Below are 18,529 nucleotides of genomic sequence, written 5' to 3' on the forward strand. Positions count from 1 at the left end.
CCGCGGCATGCGGGATCCTCCCAGACCGGGGCACGAACCCGCGTCCCCTGCATCGGCAGGCGGACTGTCAACCACTGCGCCACCAGGGAAGCCCACACATACTTTTGATTGGTTGATGTATTGATTACTTTAACTCACCTCCAGTTCTTTTCCAGGATGGATTCTCTCTACTGTTATTTATTTATTTTTGGCTGCGTCGGGTCTTCGTTGCTGCGCGAGGGCTTTCTCTAGTTGCGGTGAGCAGGGGCTACTCTTCGTTGCGGTGCACGGGCTTCTCATCACTATGGCTTCTCTTGTTTGGGAGCACGGGCTCTAGGCGCGCAGGCTTCAGTAGTTGTGGCACATGGGCTCAGTAGTTGTGGCTCGCGGGCTCTAGAGCACAGGCTCAGTAGTTGTGGCGCACGGGCTTAGTTGCTCCGTGGCATGTGGGATCTTCCTGGACCAGGGATCAAACCCATGTCCCCTGCATTGGCAGGCAGATTCTTAACCACTGCACCACCAGGGAGGTCCCTCTACTGCTTTTTAAAAGTCTTGGTTATTGTTGAATGCACAGGAGAAAATAGACATTTAATTCACTAGGTTTTTTGAATATTCCACATTTAAAATGCTATTTTTAATATCCATGGTCCCAAGGATCCTAGGCTGCAGAGCAGTGCTGCTAATTCATCCTGTGTGTGTGTGCTGGATGGTCAGTAATGGCTACCTCATGCCCTGTTGCTCCCACACTCTGCTCCTCTCCATCTCCCCTCAATACAGATGTTGAAGGGGAGGTGTCTGGCTGATCAGGTCCCAGGGGTCTTCCTGACTGCTTAAGTGCCCATGCTGTACCAGTTGTTCAGTATTTTGAATATCACCCTAGAACTAGGTTCATCTTAACATTCTTTTCTGAATGAGAATTTCTTTTGGACAAGCTCAGTTTGGTCTTTCTCCCCTGGGCCCAGTGGCCATCTTCTCTAGTGGGATGGGTGTACCCCAGTATATCCTAAACTCACCTACAAGTCATTGAGACAAAGAAGTTGGAAGGGCTGAGCTGGACTCTGTGAGACCATCGCTGACATGTACAGCACCCCAGAAATACCTGGGTCCAGTTTTTAGCTACTATACTACTCTCAGGATATAGGGACAGCAATACCCAACTCGTCTTGGTGATCCACTGGGAAGCTTGTCACTCCTGGTTCTTCCTGTCAATGCATTTCTCTCCTCTGTCGTGCATGAGGGCAAGGTAGTCCTGACACCACCCAGCCCTGTTTGGTTCTTATTTCTTACCCAACCCCCAATCCAATAAAGTGCCATATAGAGGCCTGGTAAGACTGGATAGACCAGTGTAAAGTTGCACTGATGGAGAGAGAACAGCATTTCCTGTGTGCTGGAGGTATATTGATTTCTGCAAGGAAACCAGCAGGATCCTCCTCTCTATCATGTAACATTTGCTGGACTTTTCTAGGTTTATAGCACTATATGTAGGGGAAGGAGCCCTAGGTGGGATTCCAAAAGCTGAAGTTGGAGTCCAGCCCTACCACTCACTAACTGTGTGATTTGTGGCAAGTTCTTCAACCTCTCTGAGCCTGGCTGTGAGATGGAGATTATACCCATGGACCCAGCCCTGCCTTAATGGGCTGTTGTAGGATCAAATGACATTAAGTATGCTTTGCAAGTATAAGGCACTGCTGTTGATTTTGTTGTATTGCATTATGTTGGGGTGGGGAAGAGAGAAACAACAGATATTTTCCACAGCCATTGCCTTTTATCCTGATCATGACACCATGGCAGCCAGTAATGGCTGTGCATGACCCTTCTGTATGAGAGAAAGCAGAGGTGGTGATGAAGGACAGGGACTGCAGAATCTGAATGTCACGGTTCAAGTTTAGGGTCTTCCATGTACCTGCTGTATGGCCTTGGACAAGTTTCTCATCTATAATGTGATGATAAGAATAGCGCCCACCTCACAGTGTTGCTGTGAGATTGTAAGTGTCCAGACCAGTGCCTGGCACATGATCATACTATAAAGTGCTAAATGAAAACATCTGTGGAGAATTTGATTTTTTTTTCTTTTTCTTTTTATTAATTCTCAGGGCTCCAGGTTGACAAATGTGGGAAATTTCAAAAGGACGTCACGGTCTTTCCAAAATTTTTCATAAAATATATATTTGCATAAACCAACCAAAATTAATGCCTTGAGAATTATATGTTACCAAGAATATATGGAACAGGATATACATTACCAAGTGCGTACTCATCCCTATAACATCCCAGTGGCCAACAATTTACTTGTTCTGATACCTTGTGGTTCTTCAAGGAGAGAGGAAAAGAAGAATGTGGTTAAAAACCAAAGAACAGACTAGAAATAGACAAGTGCTTACTTGATTGTGTCACTCTTTTCCCATCATGGTCCATGAATATGATGCCAGGAATTTAAAAGTCGATGCTCACTGAACATTTACATTGTGTCCTGCAAGTGGTTTCTTAATGGAAAGTGTGAATATTGGAGGTACAAATCTATCTTGGTTTTAAAATCATGAAATTACCTTGTTGTTTATATTGCCACCAGCAGTCTGAAGAATTTGGTAAACGACCTCCTCAGCTACATTAGGAAAAACCACCCCTAGCTTCTTTGGAAGAAGATATTTTAGCGGGGGTAGCATTGTGTGTCTGGGAGCTATTGATTAAAAAGAAAATAAACCTTCTACTCTCTTTTCTCAGGATGAAAAATTAGCGAGACCTTTTTTTTACGTGACTGAAATCGACTGCCCGTTGTTGCTCCCTTAGTTGAAAAACAAGTCTGATCTAATAGGTAGCTGAGGCAGGCACTGCTATTGAACAGCAGCCATTAATTTAAAACCCGAAACAGCACAAGAAGTTTTGAAATGACTGTACTTGGTGACATTTTCCAAATCATGCATTTTACCAAACCACAAAAGAAAAGAATTATTTACAAATACCATATGATTTTAAAAATTGAGGTAAAATTCACATAACACAACATTAACCATTTTTTGTATTTAAGGTGAACAATGAAGCGGCATTTAGTACAATCACAATGTTGTGCAGCTATTACCTCTGTCTAGTTCCAAAATGTTTTCACTGTCCCCAAAGAAAACTCTGTACCCATTAAACACTGACTTCCCATTCTTCCAGGCTTTATTCCTTTTTATGAGGAAGACTAATTACAGAGACTTGTGTGTGTTCTTTGTTTTTTAAGTTATGTGTTTGGTACTTTCTCAAAATGTGCCTTTTGTTTCAAGGGTGAATGATCTTATTAAGTGTGGAAATTCAGGCAAACTTGACTTTTGTGATTTTAGACATGACTCCTTCACTTCAACATAAGCACTGATGGAGGAGGATTCATTGTTAGACATAAGTGGGCAAGGTTAGCTTCTCTTCAAGACATTGAACTCTTTTGAAACTCCAAGAAACTCAGTCACTCCAAAAAAATGCTAAGATTTCACATATATTCTATTTTCTTTACTTCCTTACATCCTGCTTCATTCTCCCCACCCATTCCTTACTGTCATCTAAAGGAGAGATAGTCAGATGCTGTTCAAATTGCCAGCTAAGGCCAACCTTTCTGTTGTAAGTATGGCTACTCCATCCCACCAACTGGGATGCTATGGTGGCAGTGAGTCACCTTTCTGGCCTCTGAGAAGTGAGCCAGTTAACGGCAGGGAAGTGCTAAATTAAACAATTTGTTTCCCTAATCACTTTCTTTATCCATCACATATTGGTAGTAATATTGATCATAGATCATCAGGACATTTTAGAGAAAAATTGAGAAAAGTCTTAGAAGGCTTTACTTTTTTTCTTCCAAGTGCCTATTTCCAATAATATTAAAATGTATGTCATTGATCTACCTAGGCTCAATTAATTTTGCATAGATATGCTATATGTAAGTCTAGTCTCTGCAGATCAAAGTGTAAATTAAGAAATGCTTCAGAAAGTGCTTTTTAGAGGAACTCACATTTTTTAGTTTCATTAATCATCATTTGCTCATTTTTATATTTGAATGCATATTGCATCTAAATATTTATGAATTGTGGTTGCTTAAAGCATGATATAGCTGATATAGTCTTCATTTAAATTCACGGGGAAATAGTTATAAAAATAATGGAGATCATCTTTGAAACTGTTGCAGAGTCACATTTACTGCCGTAGTCTGCAGCTGAGAGAGGAGGAGATAAACAAAAGGAAAATGAAAGAATGAAATAACTTGTTTCACTAGCATAATTTTTATTTGTGTGGAGCAGTAACTGGAATCAAATATCAAAGCCTTTAAAACAAATTTTTTTTCCAACCAGCATTATGAAACTAATATGTGCTCATGATCTTATCCTATGTAAAATTCTATGCCCTACATTCTTCACTCAGCATGACAATGTAAACATTTCCCAATATCTGAAACTTGCTCATCAGTAGACATAAATATACATATATATATATTTTGGCCACACCACACAGCTTGTAGGATCTTAGTTCCCTGACCAGGGATTGAACCTGGGCCACAGCACTGTAAGTGCTGAGCCCTAACCATTGGACCACCAGGGAACTCCCTAGACATTTTATTTACTCATACAGGCATGCTGATAAGTGTTATCTACTGATGGGAAAAAGATGTTTAATTAAAGTGCCTGGCTTTATTCAGGGAGTTTGTAGGACATTTGGCTGGTATAAGAGCACGTATTGATCACTGAAGAAATCAAAGAGGAAATTAAAAAATACCTAGAAACAAATGACAATGGAGACACGACGACCCAAAACCTATGGGACGCAGCAAAAGCAGTTCTAAGGGGGAAGTTTATAGCAATACAATCCCACCTTAAGAAACAGGAAGCATTTCGAGTAAACAACCTGACCCTGCACCTAAAGCAATTAGAGAAAGAAGAACAAAAATACCCCAAAGCTAGCAGAAGGAAAGAAATCATAAAGATCAGATCAGAAATAAATGAAAAAGAAATGAAGGAAACGATAGCAAAGATCAACCAAACTAAAAGCTGGTTCTTTGAGAAGATAAACAAAATTGACAAACCATTAGCCAGACTCATCAAGAAAAAAAGGGAGAAGACTCAAATCAATAGAATTAGAAATGAAAAAGGAGAAGTAACAACTGACACTGCAGAAATACAAAAGATTATGAGAGATTACTATAAGCAACTCTATTCCAATAAAATGGACAACCTGGAAGAAATGGACACATTCTTAGAAATGCACAACCTGCCAAGACTGACTCAGGAAGAAATAGAAAATATGAATAGACCAATCACAAGCACTGAAATTGAAACTGTGATTAAAAATCTTCCATCAAACAAAAGCCCAGGACCAGATGGCTTCACAGGTGAATTCTATCAAACATTTAGAGAAGAGCTAACACCTATCCTTCTCAAACTCTTCCAAAATATAGCAGAGGGAGGAACACTCCCAAACTCATTCTACGAGGCCGACATCACCTTGATACCAAAACCAGGCAAGGATGTCACAAAGAAAGAAAACTACAGGCCAATATCACTGATGAACATAGATGCAAAAATCCTCAACAAAATACTAGCAAACAGAATCCAAGAGCACATTAAAAGGATCATACACCATGATCAAGTGGGGTTTATCCCAGGAATGCAAGGATTCTTCAATATACGCAAATCAATCAATGTAATACACCATATTAACAAGTTGAAGGAGAAAAACCATATGATCATCTCAATAGATGCAGAGAAAGCTTTCGACAAAATTCAACACCCATTTATGATAAAAACCCTGCAGAAAGTAGGTATAGAGGGATCTTTCCTCAACATAATAAAGGCCATATATGACAAACCCACAGCCAACATTGTCCTCAATGGTGAAAAACTGAAACCATTTCCACTAAGATCAGGAACAAGACAAGGCTGCCCACTCTCACCACTCTTATTCAACATAGTTTTGGAAGTTTTAGCCACAGCAATCAGAGAAGAAAAGGAAATAAAAGGAATCCAAATTGGAAAAGAAGAAGTAAAGCTGTCACTGTTTGCAGATGACATGATACTATACATAGAGAATCCTAAAGATGCTACCGAAAAACTACTAGAGCTAATCAATGAATTTGGTAAAGTAGCAGGATATAAAATTAATGTACAGAAATCTCTGGCATTCCTATACACTAATGATGAAAAATCTGAAAATGAAATCAAGAAAACACTCCCATTTACCATCGCAACAAAAAGAATAAAATATCTAGGAATAAACCTACCTAAGGAGACAAAAGACCTGTATGCAGAAAACTATAAGACACTGATGAAAGAAATTAAAGATGATACAAATAGATGGAGAGATATACCATGCTCCTGGATTGGAAGAATCAATATTGTGAAAATGACTCTACTACCGAAAGCAATCTACAGATTCAATGCAATCCCTATCAAACTACCAATGGCATTTTTCACAGAACTAGAACAAAAAATTTCAAAATTTGTTTGGAAAAACAAAAGGCCCCGAATAGCTAAAGCAATCTTGAGAACGAAAAACGGAGCTGGAGGAATCAGGCTCCCTGACTTCAGACTATACTACAAAGCTACAGTAATTAAGACAGTCTGGTACTGGCATAAAAACAGAAAGATAGATCAGTGGATCAGGATAGAAAGCCCAGAGATAAACCCACGCACATATGGCCAACTTATCTTTGATAAAGGAGGCAGGAATGTACAGTGGAGAAAGGACAGCCTCTTCAATAAGTGGTGCTGGGAAAACTGGACAGGGACATGTAAAAGTTTGAGATTAGATCATTCCCTAGCACCATACACAAAAATAAGCTCAAAATGGATTAAAGACTTAAATGTAAGGCCAGAAACTATCAAACTCTTAGAGGAAAACATAGGTAGAACACTCTATGACATAAATCACAGCAAGATCCTTTTGGACCCACCTCCTAGAGAAATGGAAATAAAAACAAAGATAAACAAATGGGACCTAATGAAACTTCAAAGCTTTTGCACAGCAAAGGAAACCATAAAGAAGACCAAAAGACAACCCTCAGAATGGGAGAAAATATTTGCAAATGAAGCAACTGACAAAGGATTAATCTCCAAAATTTATAAACAGCTCATGCAGCTCAATAGCAAAAAAACAGACAACCCAATCCAAAAATGGGCAGAAGACTTAAATAGGCATTTCTCCAAAGAAGATATACAGACTGCCAACAAACACATGAAAGAATGCTCAACATCATTAATCATTAGAGAAATGCAAATCAAAACTACAATGAGATATCATCTCACACCAGTCAGAATGGCCATCATCAAGGAATCTAGAAACAATAAATGCTGGAGAGGGTGTGGAGAAAAGGGAACACTCTTGCACTGCTGGTGGGAATGTGAATTGGTACAGCCACTATGGAGAACGGTATGGAGGTTCCTTAAAAAACTACAAATAGAACTACCATATGACCCAGCAATCCCACTACTGGGCATATACCCTGAGAAAACCATAATTCCAAAAGAGACATGTACCAAAATGTTCATTGCAGCTCTATTCACAATAGCCCGGAGCTGGAAACAACCTAAGTGTCCATCATCGGATGAATGGATAAAGAAGATGTGGCACATATATACAATGGAATATTACTCAGCCATAAAAAGAAACGAAACTGAGCTATTTGTAATGAGGTGGATAGACCTAGAGTCTGTCATACAGAGTGAAGTTAGTCAGAAAGAGAAAGACAAATACCGTATGCTAACACATATATACGGAATTTAAAAAAAAAATGTCATGAAGAACCTAGGGGCAAAACGAGAATAAAGACACAGACCTACTTGAGAATGGACTTGAGGATATGGGGAGGGGGAAGGGTAAGCTGTGACAAAGCGAAAGAGAGGCATGGACATATATACACTACCAAACGTAAGGTAGATAGATAGTGGGAAGCAGCCGCAGAGCACAGGGAGATCAGCTCGGTGCTTTGTGACCGCCTGGAGGGGTGGGATGGGAAGGGTGGGAGGGAGGGAGATGCATGAGGGAAGGGATGTGGGAACAGATGTATATGTATGACTGATTCACTTTGTTATAAAGCAGAAACTAATTAAAAAAAAAAAAAAAAAGAAAAAAAAAAAAAAAAAAAAAAAAAAAAAGAGCACGTATTGTCTGTGTAATTAATTAACCCCTTAGAGCTTGCTTATGGTCTAGAATGAGTTACTGCTTCATATCTTTCAGCTCTTTAGCCATATTAATGGTTGAATTATGTATTAACTGTTATCATATATAAGATATTCATTCTCTCTGAACATGAAGAGTTAAGATAATGGTTTTCTCAAAATAAGTAGAGAGTGATGTTGATATGAAAGTGTTTAAGGATTGAAGGCTAATTGTTTAAGAGAGAGCCAAACTTCTAGCTATTTTTCATGGTTTTAGTTCTAGACATTTATCCTTTTATGAAAAAATATATATCACCTTTTGAAATTTTTATAATGAAAAAGTTTTATTAATATTCTATTTTGGTATAAAAATGCCTTGCTTTCATTGTGGAAGAAAATAAGGTGTGTGTGCGTGTGGGGGGAATTCTTATTTCTTATATTCTTTGAAGTTTATCATGGGAAAATTCACATTTCTACGTGTGTTAGCTTGTCAATAATGTTTTGTTATATGGTTTATGTGCAGATTTAAGTATATAAAAACTATGCTGTCTATAAGGATTTTAGAATCTGTATAATTATCATCATCATTGTATTCTAATGCATGAAAAAATCACATGGAGTAAAACTTAATTTTTTTTTTTTTTTAGCCAGATGAATTGTACTTTGAAGAAGGTGATATTATCTACATTACTGACATGGTAAGCCCAGCCAATATTTTGTCATACCACGCATGAACTAAAGATGTGTAAGACTACTTTGTATAACTGTAATATTGTACATTATTTACATGTATATCTGTATAGAAATACATATACCCAAGTTTACTCACTGAGCATAATTTGTAATAACATAAGATTGGAAGTAGCCCTTAGTCCATCAATAGGAAAATAGTTGAATAAACTTTGCTCTATCTACAGAGTATTATGCAGCTATAAAAAGGAGTGAGGAATATCTCTATATGATATTATGGAGTAATTTAAGTGAAAAAAGCAAGGTGAAAAAAGTGTAGATAGTGTGCCTTTACTTATGTAAGTAAGAAAGGGTGAGAGGATATACATATACTTATTTTCCTCAATTTAAAATAAAAAGTCAAAGGAGGAGTCATAAATTTTTAAAAAGTAGTTTCTTCTCTGAAAGGACAGGGAAAAAGGGTAGAAGAAACATAGATGGAATATAGACTTTAAAAAAATTACACCTTGTTTTGGAGATCTATCTTTGGAATCATGTAAACTTTTGTATAGTTATAAAATTAAATTAAATGATAAAAAGCAATCCCTAAAAACTAAAAGCAGAATGAATCAAATGAACTTAGTTGTACCCCAGGTATTTGGCATGACACACAGAGAGGAACTATTCCAAGTGACTTTAAAACCCAGCATTTCAACTGAATATCTCTAGTAGAATAATATGAAGAACAAAAAGAACTTCTACCCCCAAATTATAAACAGTTTTTAATCATGATGTTGGAGAAGTGTTGGTATGGTTATTCTGAGATTGCTGCATGTGTGTTGCAGTTTAGAGCAAATGAGTCATTAAGTCAATGATGTAGAAAACTGGCAGTTTCAGCCTGCAAGAAAGGATGTGCATATAGATATAAGATCAATGAAGTTAAGTAGCTCTGCGTTTGAATTGGAAGTATGTTGTATTTTATCTAAAATAAAATAAATAAAAAGATTTCTTGCTCTGTCCTTTGAAAAGGCCAAAAAAAAAAAAAAAGACCAAGCTAATAATAATATGTTATTTCCCATTAAAAGGAACAAAGTTCCTTTGAGAAATGTCTGGTACCAGGTTGGGGGCAGGAAAGGTACAAGATAATCCCAGGACATCTCGTTCTTAGAAAGTAAGGAAGCTCCCAAAGACTACTAGGGTCACACTGGAAAGACACAGAACTAAATTGAAGAGTCTGCCACTGGTCAAAGGACAATTTGAGCAATCAGTTAGGGCAACAATCCCAAGGACTGAAACAAATCTACTCTGTTTAAATTCATGAACTCCTAATGATACTTAAAAACAAAAACAAACATCATTGGTCAACCTGAGAGAATGCTAGGGAACCAACTTTTTATTCTGATGACTGTTATGGAAAAGAATCAGTATTTATTCTGACAACTCTAAAGGAAAAGAATCAGTATTTATTCTGCCTTTCTCCATGAACTTTATCGCTGGGTAACCTGAGAGTTGATGAGGGAAAGTTCGTCTTTAAAGTAATATTCTAGTTATTTAAATGAAGAAGGAATGATAGAATAAGAATGTCACCATTTGCAACCCTTATGAAATAATGGATCCAAATAATGCTCATCAGTGGTTACTAATGTTACAAAAAGAGAGACATTGTGTGTCTCCTGATGGAAGAATCAATGCTACACATGAAATAGTCTTGCTAAAAAATTGAATCTGAATCTGATTAAGCCTCTAGAACTAATGACTGATTTACAGGCAATACAGGGAGCAGAGGAACACATTGTTTTAAAACAAGGGAAACAACAAGGAAAATCCAGACTCTTCCAAACTCTTCTGAACAAACTAGTGTCTTTGAAAAGTCTATTGTGAAGGAGTGAAAAAAAATGAAGGGGGAAACTATAGACTAAAAGAGACTTAAGAGGCAAATCAATCAATCATACTATATGGACTTTATTATAAGACATACTGGAAATTTTGAGTATTGTAGATATTTGAGGATATTAAGGAATTATTGTTAAAAAAATTTTAAGCTAGCAAACAAAATAACACATGATAATGGTGTTGTTATTATGGAAAAGTCCTTATCTTTCAGAGATTCATATTAAAATATTTACAGATAAAAGAACATGATGTCTAGAATTTATTTCAGGATAATCTGAAGGGGAGGGAGGTTGTAGGTGAGGATATGCATGAAACAGTATTGGCCGTGAGTAAATAGTTCATGCAGTTAGGAAATGGGTATGTGTAGGTTCCTCATACGGTTCCTTCTACTTTGGTATAGGTTTGAATTTTTCTATGAAAAAAAGTTACTGAAAAAGCAAAGGTGAAATAAAGAGACCTTTAGAAAACCAAATATATGCATATCTTGAGACTAAGAGAAATTAGACTCTGAACCAAAAAATCCTACAGATAGCCTAAACTAAACATAATTTTTTTCCCTTCTCTTTCATATTATCTCTGTTTGATTTGTTTGAATGTGGAGTCTCTATGATGAAGTGTCTTTGATCTGTTGCAGGCAGATGTGTGTATATTCGTAATTTAATGATAAGGGGAATGGACATACATAACTAGGGAGTGAGGAAGCTTGATCAATGTGACCGGGGCTGATGGACATTTGGTAAAGCAGTAACTCTGCATTTGAATTGGAAGTATGTTGTATTTTATCTAAAATAAAACAAAAAGTGTCAACTGCTCTCCCCTTTGAAAAGGCCAAAATGAGGCCAATATGAGCCATATGGTTTTAAAAATGACTGAATGTAAACTGGATTTGGTGCCACTTAATTTAACTCTTCTTTCACCAGAGTGATACCAATTGGTGGAAAGGCACCTCCAAAGGCCGGACGGGACTAATCCCAAGCAACTATGGTAAGTATGGCAGCGGTGGCTTTACTTGGGCTGTACTTTGTGTATTTTCAGTTATCTGGTTCCTGAGGCCTTTCTGCTTCCTGCTGTGGCTGAGAAATCAATGGAGTCCTTGCCAGCCTAGGGCATTTCTACTCTGAGCCTCCTCTTAATAGAGTGGTCAGGGATGCTGGATGTACTTGAACTTGACTCCTTGGCTTAAGAAAATGCATTGTAACATTCTTGAAAGAACCTAAGGTTTCCAGGGAAATGCGTTCCAGGGTAACGCTTAGAACATTTTTCTTTTTCTTTTCTTTCTTTTTTGTTTTTTTTTAGACTAGCCCTTTCTTTTGTGATGAAGTAACCTTGTCTTGTTATGTTAATTAATGTTTGGGGCAGTGATGTTCATTAAATGAATATTAGGGCAGTTTGAGGAGCTTGAGCAGTGAGACGTGGGCCCTGCCTTGAAGCCACTTCTAGTTGGAAGGGGGACAAAGCAGACTTTCGTAGAAATCATCAGAGTAAAGTAAAAAGCGCACAGGATTGATAAACAAGGGTCCTGGGTTTTAATCCTTCTTCCACTTCTAACAACAAGGGACCTTAGTTAGGGCACTTAACTGCCGCCCCTGGGACCGTTTCTCCATCTGTATAATGAGAGGTTTTGATTTAAATCACTTCTAAGGTTCCTTTGGACTTTAGCATTAGATACATCCTTAGACCAATAAGTCTGACATCAGGAACCAGTTCCAAACACTGGAAGGGGACTTAGAAATTTCAAGGAAGGCAGTTCAAAGCTCCTAGGGGAGGGGAGGGGAGGAGGTGGAGGAGAGGAGAGGAAGGGGGTGGGGAGGGAAATGAATGAGACCTGGGGCTCAACACATGGGCCCCACTTACCTGGCCTAAGGGCCATATCATTCTGGATTTTAAAAGACTTTAAGCATTTCTACACTCCTCTAACCTTTGAAATCCCAAATAAACAACTTCTCCAGCTGGTCATAGACTGAGGGTGCGAAATGTTTCTCAGTTGCTAGATCCCTGGTAGCCAAGGGAGTATCTAGTTACAGCCCTTTGTGGTGGGAGGGGTGGGTGTGAAGTCTCATTTGAACAACAGTCTTCATGTGGTCACTCCTACTGATTCTAGGACAGCAGTGAATACACCTTCCTTAGGGGCAGGTAGGTATGCTGATGGCCCGTTCTGAATATAGAAAGCAAAAGATTTCTCCTTTACCTCACCCTTCATATCCACACACACAAGGGAAACAATTATTTTCAGCCATCTTCAAAGCAGGGTGTTTTTATAGAATGTAAAAACGAACCTCAAATGCTTTCTTTTGCAGTTTCTTGACTAAATTTGTTGGTGAAATATTTGAGCAAACTGGTAGGCAGACCTTGGATCTGTTTTTTTCTATTTATACTTGCAGTTAATTGCTATATTTGTTTCTGTTTATACTCCCAGTTAATTGCTGTGTTATTGTCTTAGCTTGGTTTCTTTTGACACATAATTCAGCTTCTTTCAAAGCACAAAACATCACTTTTGATTTTCTGCCATTTTTTAAAACTCACATTAAGTAAGGGAAGCTGTGTGGTGGAAGGTCCTGGCACTTCTGAAGCTGGGACACTGAATTGGCTTCCGGGAATCCTTTGGGTGGCCCTCTCAACATTGATATGCACCTTTTTTTTCGATCTAGTGGCTGAGCAGGCAGAATCCATTGACAATCCATTGCATGAAGCTGCAAAAAGAGGTAGGTCTGATTCTTTTTGATTGAGATAAACAGTACAGTAAAACACAGACATATTAATTATGTAGTTTGATGACTTTTAACAAATGCATTTACCTGTGTAACCAACACCCAGATCAAGATCCAGAACATTTCTATCATCCCAGAAAGTTCTTTTCCCAGTTAAATCCTTGTCTCCCCCAGAGGCAGTCTCTGTTCTGGCCTTCTTTCACTCTACAGAAATGTGTGATTTTAATTTTTAAAATGTCAGTCAACAAATAACTTTTGAGTCTTACCTGCCCTGTGCTTAGTTGCAAGTGAAAAGTCATGCTCTGTGACTCGCAGAGCTCGACGTCTGGCGGGGGAGAGATGTGTGTAGCAGATCATTACAAGATGGTGTGATAAGTATAGCGGTTGAAGTGTGTTTCAGTTAAACAGGCTATAGAGTCCAGAATGAGTAACAGGAGGGCAGAGGGTGGGGGCTTCTCAGGGGTCCAGCATCTGGGAGAGTGTTGGTATACTGCAAGTATGAATGGTGAGGATGGATTTGGGGAGGAAGGGAACACCAGGGATGGGGCATATACTTGGGGCTTTGTCCCGTAGATAAGTGGTTCTCCACAGAGGGTAATTCCTCTCTGCAAACCCTGGGACATTTGGCAGTATCTGGAGGCATTTTTTTTTTTTTTTTTTGCGGTACGTGGGCCCCTCACTGTTGTGGCCTCTCCCATTGCGGAGCACAGGCTCTGGACGCGCAGGCTCAGCGGCCATGGCTCACGGGCCCAGCCGCTCCGCGGCATGTGGGATCCTCCCGGACCAGGGCACGAACCCATGTCCCCTGCATCGGCAGGCAGACTCTCAACCACTGCGCCACCCGGGATGCCCTCTGGAGGCATTTTGACTGTCATAACTGGGGGGATGCTGGCACCTTTTGTGTAGAGGCTGGGGATGTTGCTAAACATCGTGCAGTGCAGCCCCCATAACAAAGAATCCTCCAGCGCCAGATGTCAGTAGGGCCGCTGTTGAGAAACCCTGCTGTAGATCATGGGGAATTTTTTGTAAGGCCACAGTAAGCTCTCTTTCATTTAATTGTAGATATTTCTGAAATCTGAATGTGCAAAAGGAAATTATTGGTTTAGGATTGTGCATAAGTAGAACTACTAAATTGACATTTAAAAAATTCTTTGTAAACTAGATATTTAGGGCATTAGCCAGAGGATTTTAAATGAATAGTTATACTTTAACATATAAGAACAGCAGCTTTGAGTAGCTTATTTAGTTTTTCTTTTCTTGTAGGAACTGAAAATGTATTTTAAATATGAATGTGAGTAGTGTCTGCTTGTTCTTAGGTTTGACATTTTTTCCCAAAGTTCCAGGATTTCACAAAGGAAAAAAAAGTTGTTTTTACAAAGTAAAAATACCTTAAATGGACCCATTTAGGCAACTCTTCCCATTAACCTACCATTACAAATTGATGTTAATGCTTTCCATTAATAAACTGGAAGTCAAAATGTACCATAGAGAATGCGTTATGGGGCAGGTTTTAATTTCAGACTTGCTGATTAATCCTTTGCAAATGCGAATTTATGCAGGATGAAATTGATTGAAAAGCAAAATGAAAAAAACTAAAAACCTTTTTCATGTGTTTTTATAAATGTAAAATGTTTTCAGGCAACTTGAGTTGGTTGAGAGAGTGTTTGGACAACCGAGTAGGTGTTAATGGCTTGGACAAAGCTGGAAGCACCGCCCTGTACTGGGCTTGTCACGGGGGTCACAAAGGTATTACATTTTGTTTGTTATCATAAATATCTGTGCTACTGAAAATGTGCTTCATCTAGGGGAGCCAGAGTTACACAAATGAAAAAAAAATTGGTTATTCTTTTTAAATTTTTCAGAATGTCAGCCAAAAGCCCAGTCCCTGGAAGCTCTGTAAAACAGTAGGTAGATTGTGATTGGTCAGCCTCATTACACGGACCTTTTCACTTGAAAGAGTGGAAGCTTCCTTTCCTCTCTCAGACTAGCAAAGGTTACAGGAAAACAACAGTAATATAAAAACAAACCCCACTGTCTAATCTCACGGAAGAAAGGACCAGAATTGATTCTTCTGACTTAGTTTTTCCCAGGAAGCTTTTTTTTTTTCTTTTTTTTTTTTTTTTTTGCGGTACGCGGCCCTCTCACTGTTGTGGCCTCTCCCATTGCGGAGTACAGGCTCCGGACGCGCAGGCTCAGCGTCCATGGCTCACGGGCCCAGCCGGTCCGCGGTATGTGGGATTTTCCCGGGCCGGGGCACAAACCCGTGTCCTCTGCATCAGCAGGCAGACTCTCAACCACTGTGCCACCAGGGAAGCCCTCCCAGGGAGCTTTTATGATTTACATTCTAAGTTTAAGATTTAGGAAAGAGACAGCATGTGCTTGAGTTAGTGATTCAGTTGATAACTTCCTCTGTTATAATCAATAATAATGACAAATGGAATTTCTAGATGTATTTCAGCCTGGCTGAGAACCTACCACACCCACTCTCTTTCTCCCTCTCTCTACAACACACACAAAATGATCCCAACAGTAATGAGAAACAAAGAATCCAACAAATTAAATAGCATGGCCAAAGGAAAATTTAAACACAAATTAGTGGTATGAATATTAAGTGCCCCAGCAAATGTAAAAATATTCCTATCATAGATGTCATGTGAAAATACAAAAGCCAAAATATTTGAAAAAAATTTTCCCTATGTAATTCTGCCTTTTACAGTCTTAGGTCTTCTATTTACATAAATGTTGAAAACTTTGTTATAACGATTTTCTTGATGATTCTTCTAAAAAGAATCCTTTCTTTTAAAATTATTATGCCGAGTCTTTTCAGACTTTTAGTCTCATTCTTTAAAAAGATCTTTTCTATTTGAATTTCAGATATAGTGGAAATGCTATTTACTCAACCAAACATTGAACTGAACCAGCAGGTGAGATTGCTTATGCAGAAGTCATTTAACCCACCTACCTTGCTCTCCTGGTACAGCTTATATGTGTGTAAAATCCTATCTTGGTGTCTTGGAACTCACCTTTTCTCATTTATTATTTTTCATAAAACTTTTAATCAAAATACAACAAGCACATAGTTAAAAAATTATTATTACATTAAAGTCCAAATTGCATAAAGCCCCAAATTCCTGCCATACTCCTCCTCATATATCACTTTCAGCTTTTAGTGCTTTCCTCTTACCTTCATGTTACTAAGGAATATGCTTGTGGAGCTGTCTCATAATTCATCATCTTCATAAAGTGTTTTGGTATCCTATCTGGTAAGTGAAGGTTTACGCTTGTCAACTGCCCGGCTGTCATCTTCCAGCACCCAGCGCCCAATCTTTCCTCCTTCGGTCCTCCTAATGTATCATACATAGCATAGTTTTTGGTTATATTACTATATAGTGCTTATGGTATTATAGCTATTTAAATATCATTCACTGCTTGTATAACTTTTTTGTTTCTGTATTTATTGACTTTTATTTAGTGCTTTTTTTTTTGTATTTCACAAAGACCTCTACACTGTTTTATACTCTCTTGATATACTTTCCTAAATTGTATAAGATAATTGCTTTCTTTTTTTTCTTCCTGGAATCATGCTGAAGGCTTCCATCTTCATTCTCTAATAGGAGCAACTTGGTCTCTACTGCCCTTTGCTGTCTTCCTGGGGAACGCTTCACCTCTCTCCTGTGTTGTGTCCTCACTTTTCTGGATCCTCTGTCTTCCATTTGTTGAAGAATACCTTCAAGTAAATTCCTGAGAAAGGGGAGCTTGGGCTTGATTATTTGGCTGATAGAATTCTGGGTGGAAAATGACTTCCCTCAGAACTTTGCAGGCATGGCTCCATGGTATTCTAGTTTCCAGGGTTGCTTTTGAGAGGTTTGATGCCTTTCTGAGCCCCATTCTTTGTGTGTTAACTGCTTTTTCCCTTTTTTATTTGGCCGTGCTGCGAGGCTTATAGGATCTTAGTTCCCTGACCAGGGATTGAACCCAGGCCCCTGGGCCCTCAGCAGTGAAAGTGCAGAGTCCTAACCACTGGGCGGCCAGGAAATTCCCTCTGTTTTCTCATGATTAGAATTTTACTCTATCCGTGGTATTCCAAACTTTCACAATGATGTGCTTTTAGAATGGGTCTTTTCCTGAAAATGGTAGTGAACTCTTTCAGCCTGGAAAAATATCTTGTATTCTTTCTTATATATTTTTATCTGACTGTTTCCTTTCTTCTTTGGTTCTGGAATGCCCATTAGCAGCTATGTTGGACCTCTCAGATTAAGCCTCTAATTTTCTTAGTTTTCCTCAGAGATTTTCTCATCTTTATGTTTTATTTTGGTCACCTTTTTAATTCCCCAGAGCACTGTATTAGATCTCTGTTGCTGTGTAACAAATTGCCACATATTTAGCAGCTTAAAAGTATACCCATCGACCTTATGCTTTCTGTAGGTGAGAATTCTGGGTGGCATAGCTGGATTTTCTGTTCAGGGTCTCACAGGTTGGAATCAAGGTATTGGCTGGAGTGGGGTTCTCATCTGGAGCTCGAGTCCTATTCTAAATTCATTCATGTTGCTGGGAGAATTGTGTTTCTTGCACCTATGGTACTGAGGCCCTCAACTTTTAGAGACCACCCCTCCTGGTGGACAGTTCACAACATGGCTGTTTGCTTTCTTCCTCAAGGCCAGCAGGAGATTGTGTTGCTGGTTCTATGCCTTTCCTTATAAGGGCCCACCTGACTAGGTCAGGTCCACCCAGGGTAATGTCTTTTGATGAACTTAACATCAACTGATTAGAAAATATGGGCATGATATCCTGTTATATTCACTGGTCTCACCCACTCTCAAGGGGAGGAAATTATACAGGGAGGTGTATTCCAGGGGGTAGGGAGCTTGAAGGCTGTCTTAGAATTCTTTCTACCACAAGCTCCTCCTTTTACTCTTATTTTTACTTTTACATAGCATCTTTTTCTCATTTCCTAACATAATGTCATATTATATCTCTGATACATTAATTATATACATATTTTAAAACATGTTCTGCTATTCACTACACTGTGTCTTTTTCCTCTGAGATCCATTAGCTTTGTTTTGATCTTTCTTCAGATATTGGAGGCCGTCCTCAAATATATAGTACCTTTGTCTGTCCATTCATGTTTGAGTGTGACTGAAAGCTCTGTGTGCTTGTGGGCTTATT

General features: G+C 38.7%; 1 protein-coding gene across 2 annotated transcripts in view; it reads left to right on the plus strand.

Moving 5' to 3' along the window:
* OSTF1 (osteoclast stimulating factor 1) overlaps positions 1-18,529 on the plus strand; it is a 53,462-nt gene that overhangs the window by 23,964 nt on the left and 10,969 nt on the right. Inside the window, exons 1-6 of one of the 2 annotated variants that reach the window (XM_081238469.1) lie at positions 2,075-2,225; positions 8,738-8,788; positions 11,573-11,636; positions 13,301-13,354; positions 14,999-15,106; positions 16,235-16,284. In XM_081238469.1, coding sequence (XP_081094595.1) covers positions 2,202-2,225; positions 8,738-8,788; positions 11,573-11,636; positions 13,301-13,354; positions 14,999-15,106; positions 16,235-16,284 — 351 coding nt within the window. In that variant the 5' untranslated portion in view covers positions 2,075-2,201. Of the gene's footprint in view, positions 1-2,074; positions 2,226-8,737; positions 8,789-11,572; positions 11,637-13,300; positions 13,355-14,998; positions 15,107-16,234; positions 16,285-18,529 lie in introns of those variants that run through there. The other variant, XM_081238468.1, reaches the window with a different exon arrangement.

The sequence above is a fragment of the Mesoplodon bidens genome (genome assembly GCF_964165515.1).
Source record: "Mesoplodon bidens genome assembly, chromosome: 6".
NCBI lineage: Eukaryota > Metazoa > Chordata > Mammalia > Artiodactyla > Ziphiidae > Mesoplodon > Mesoplodon bidens.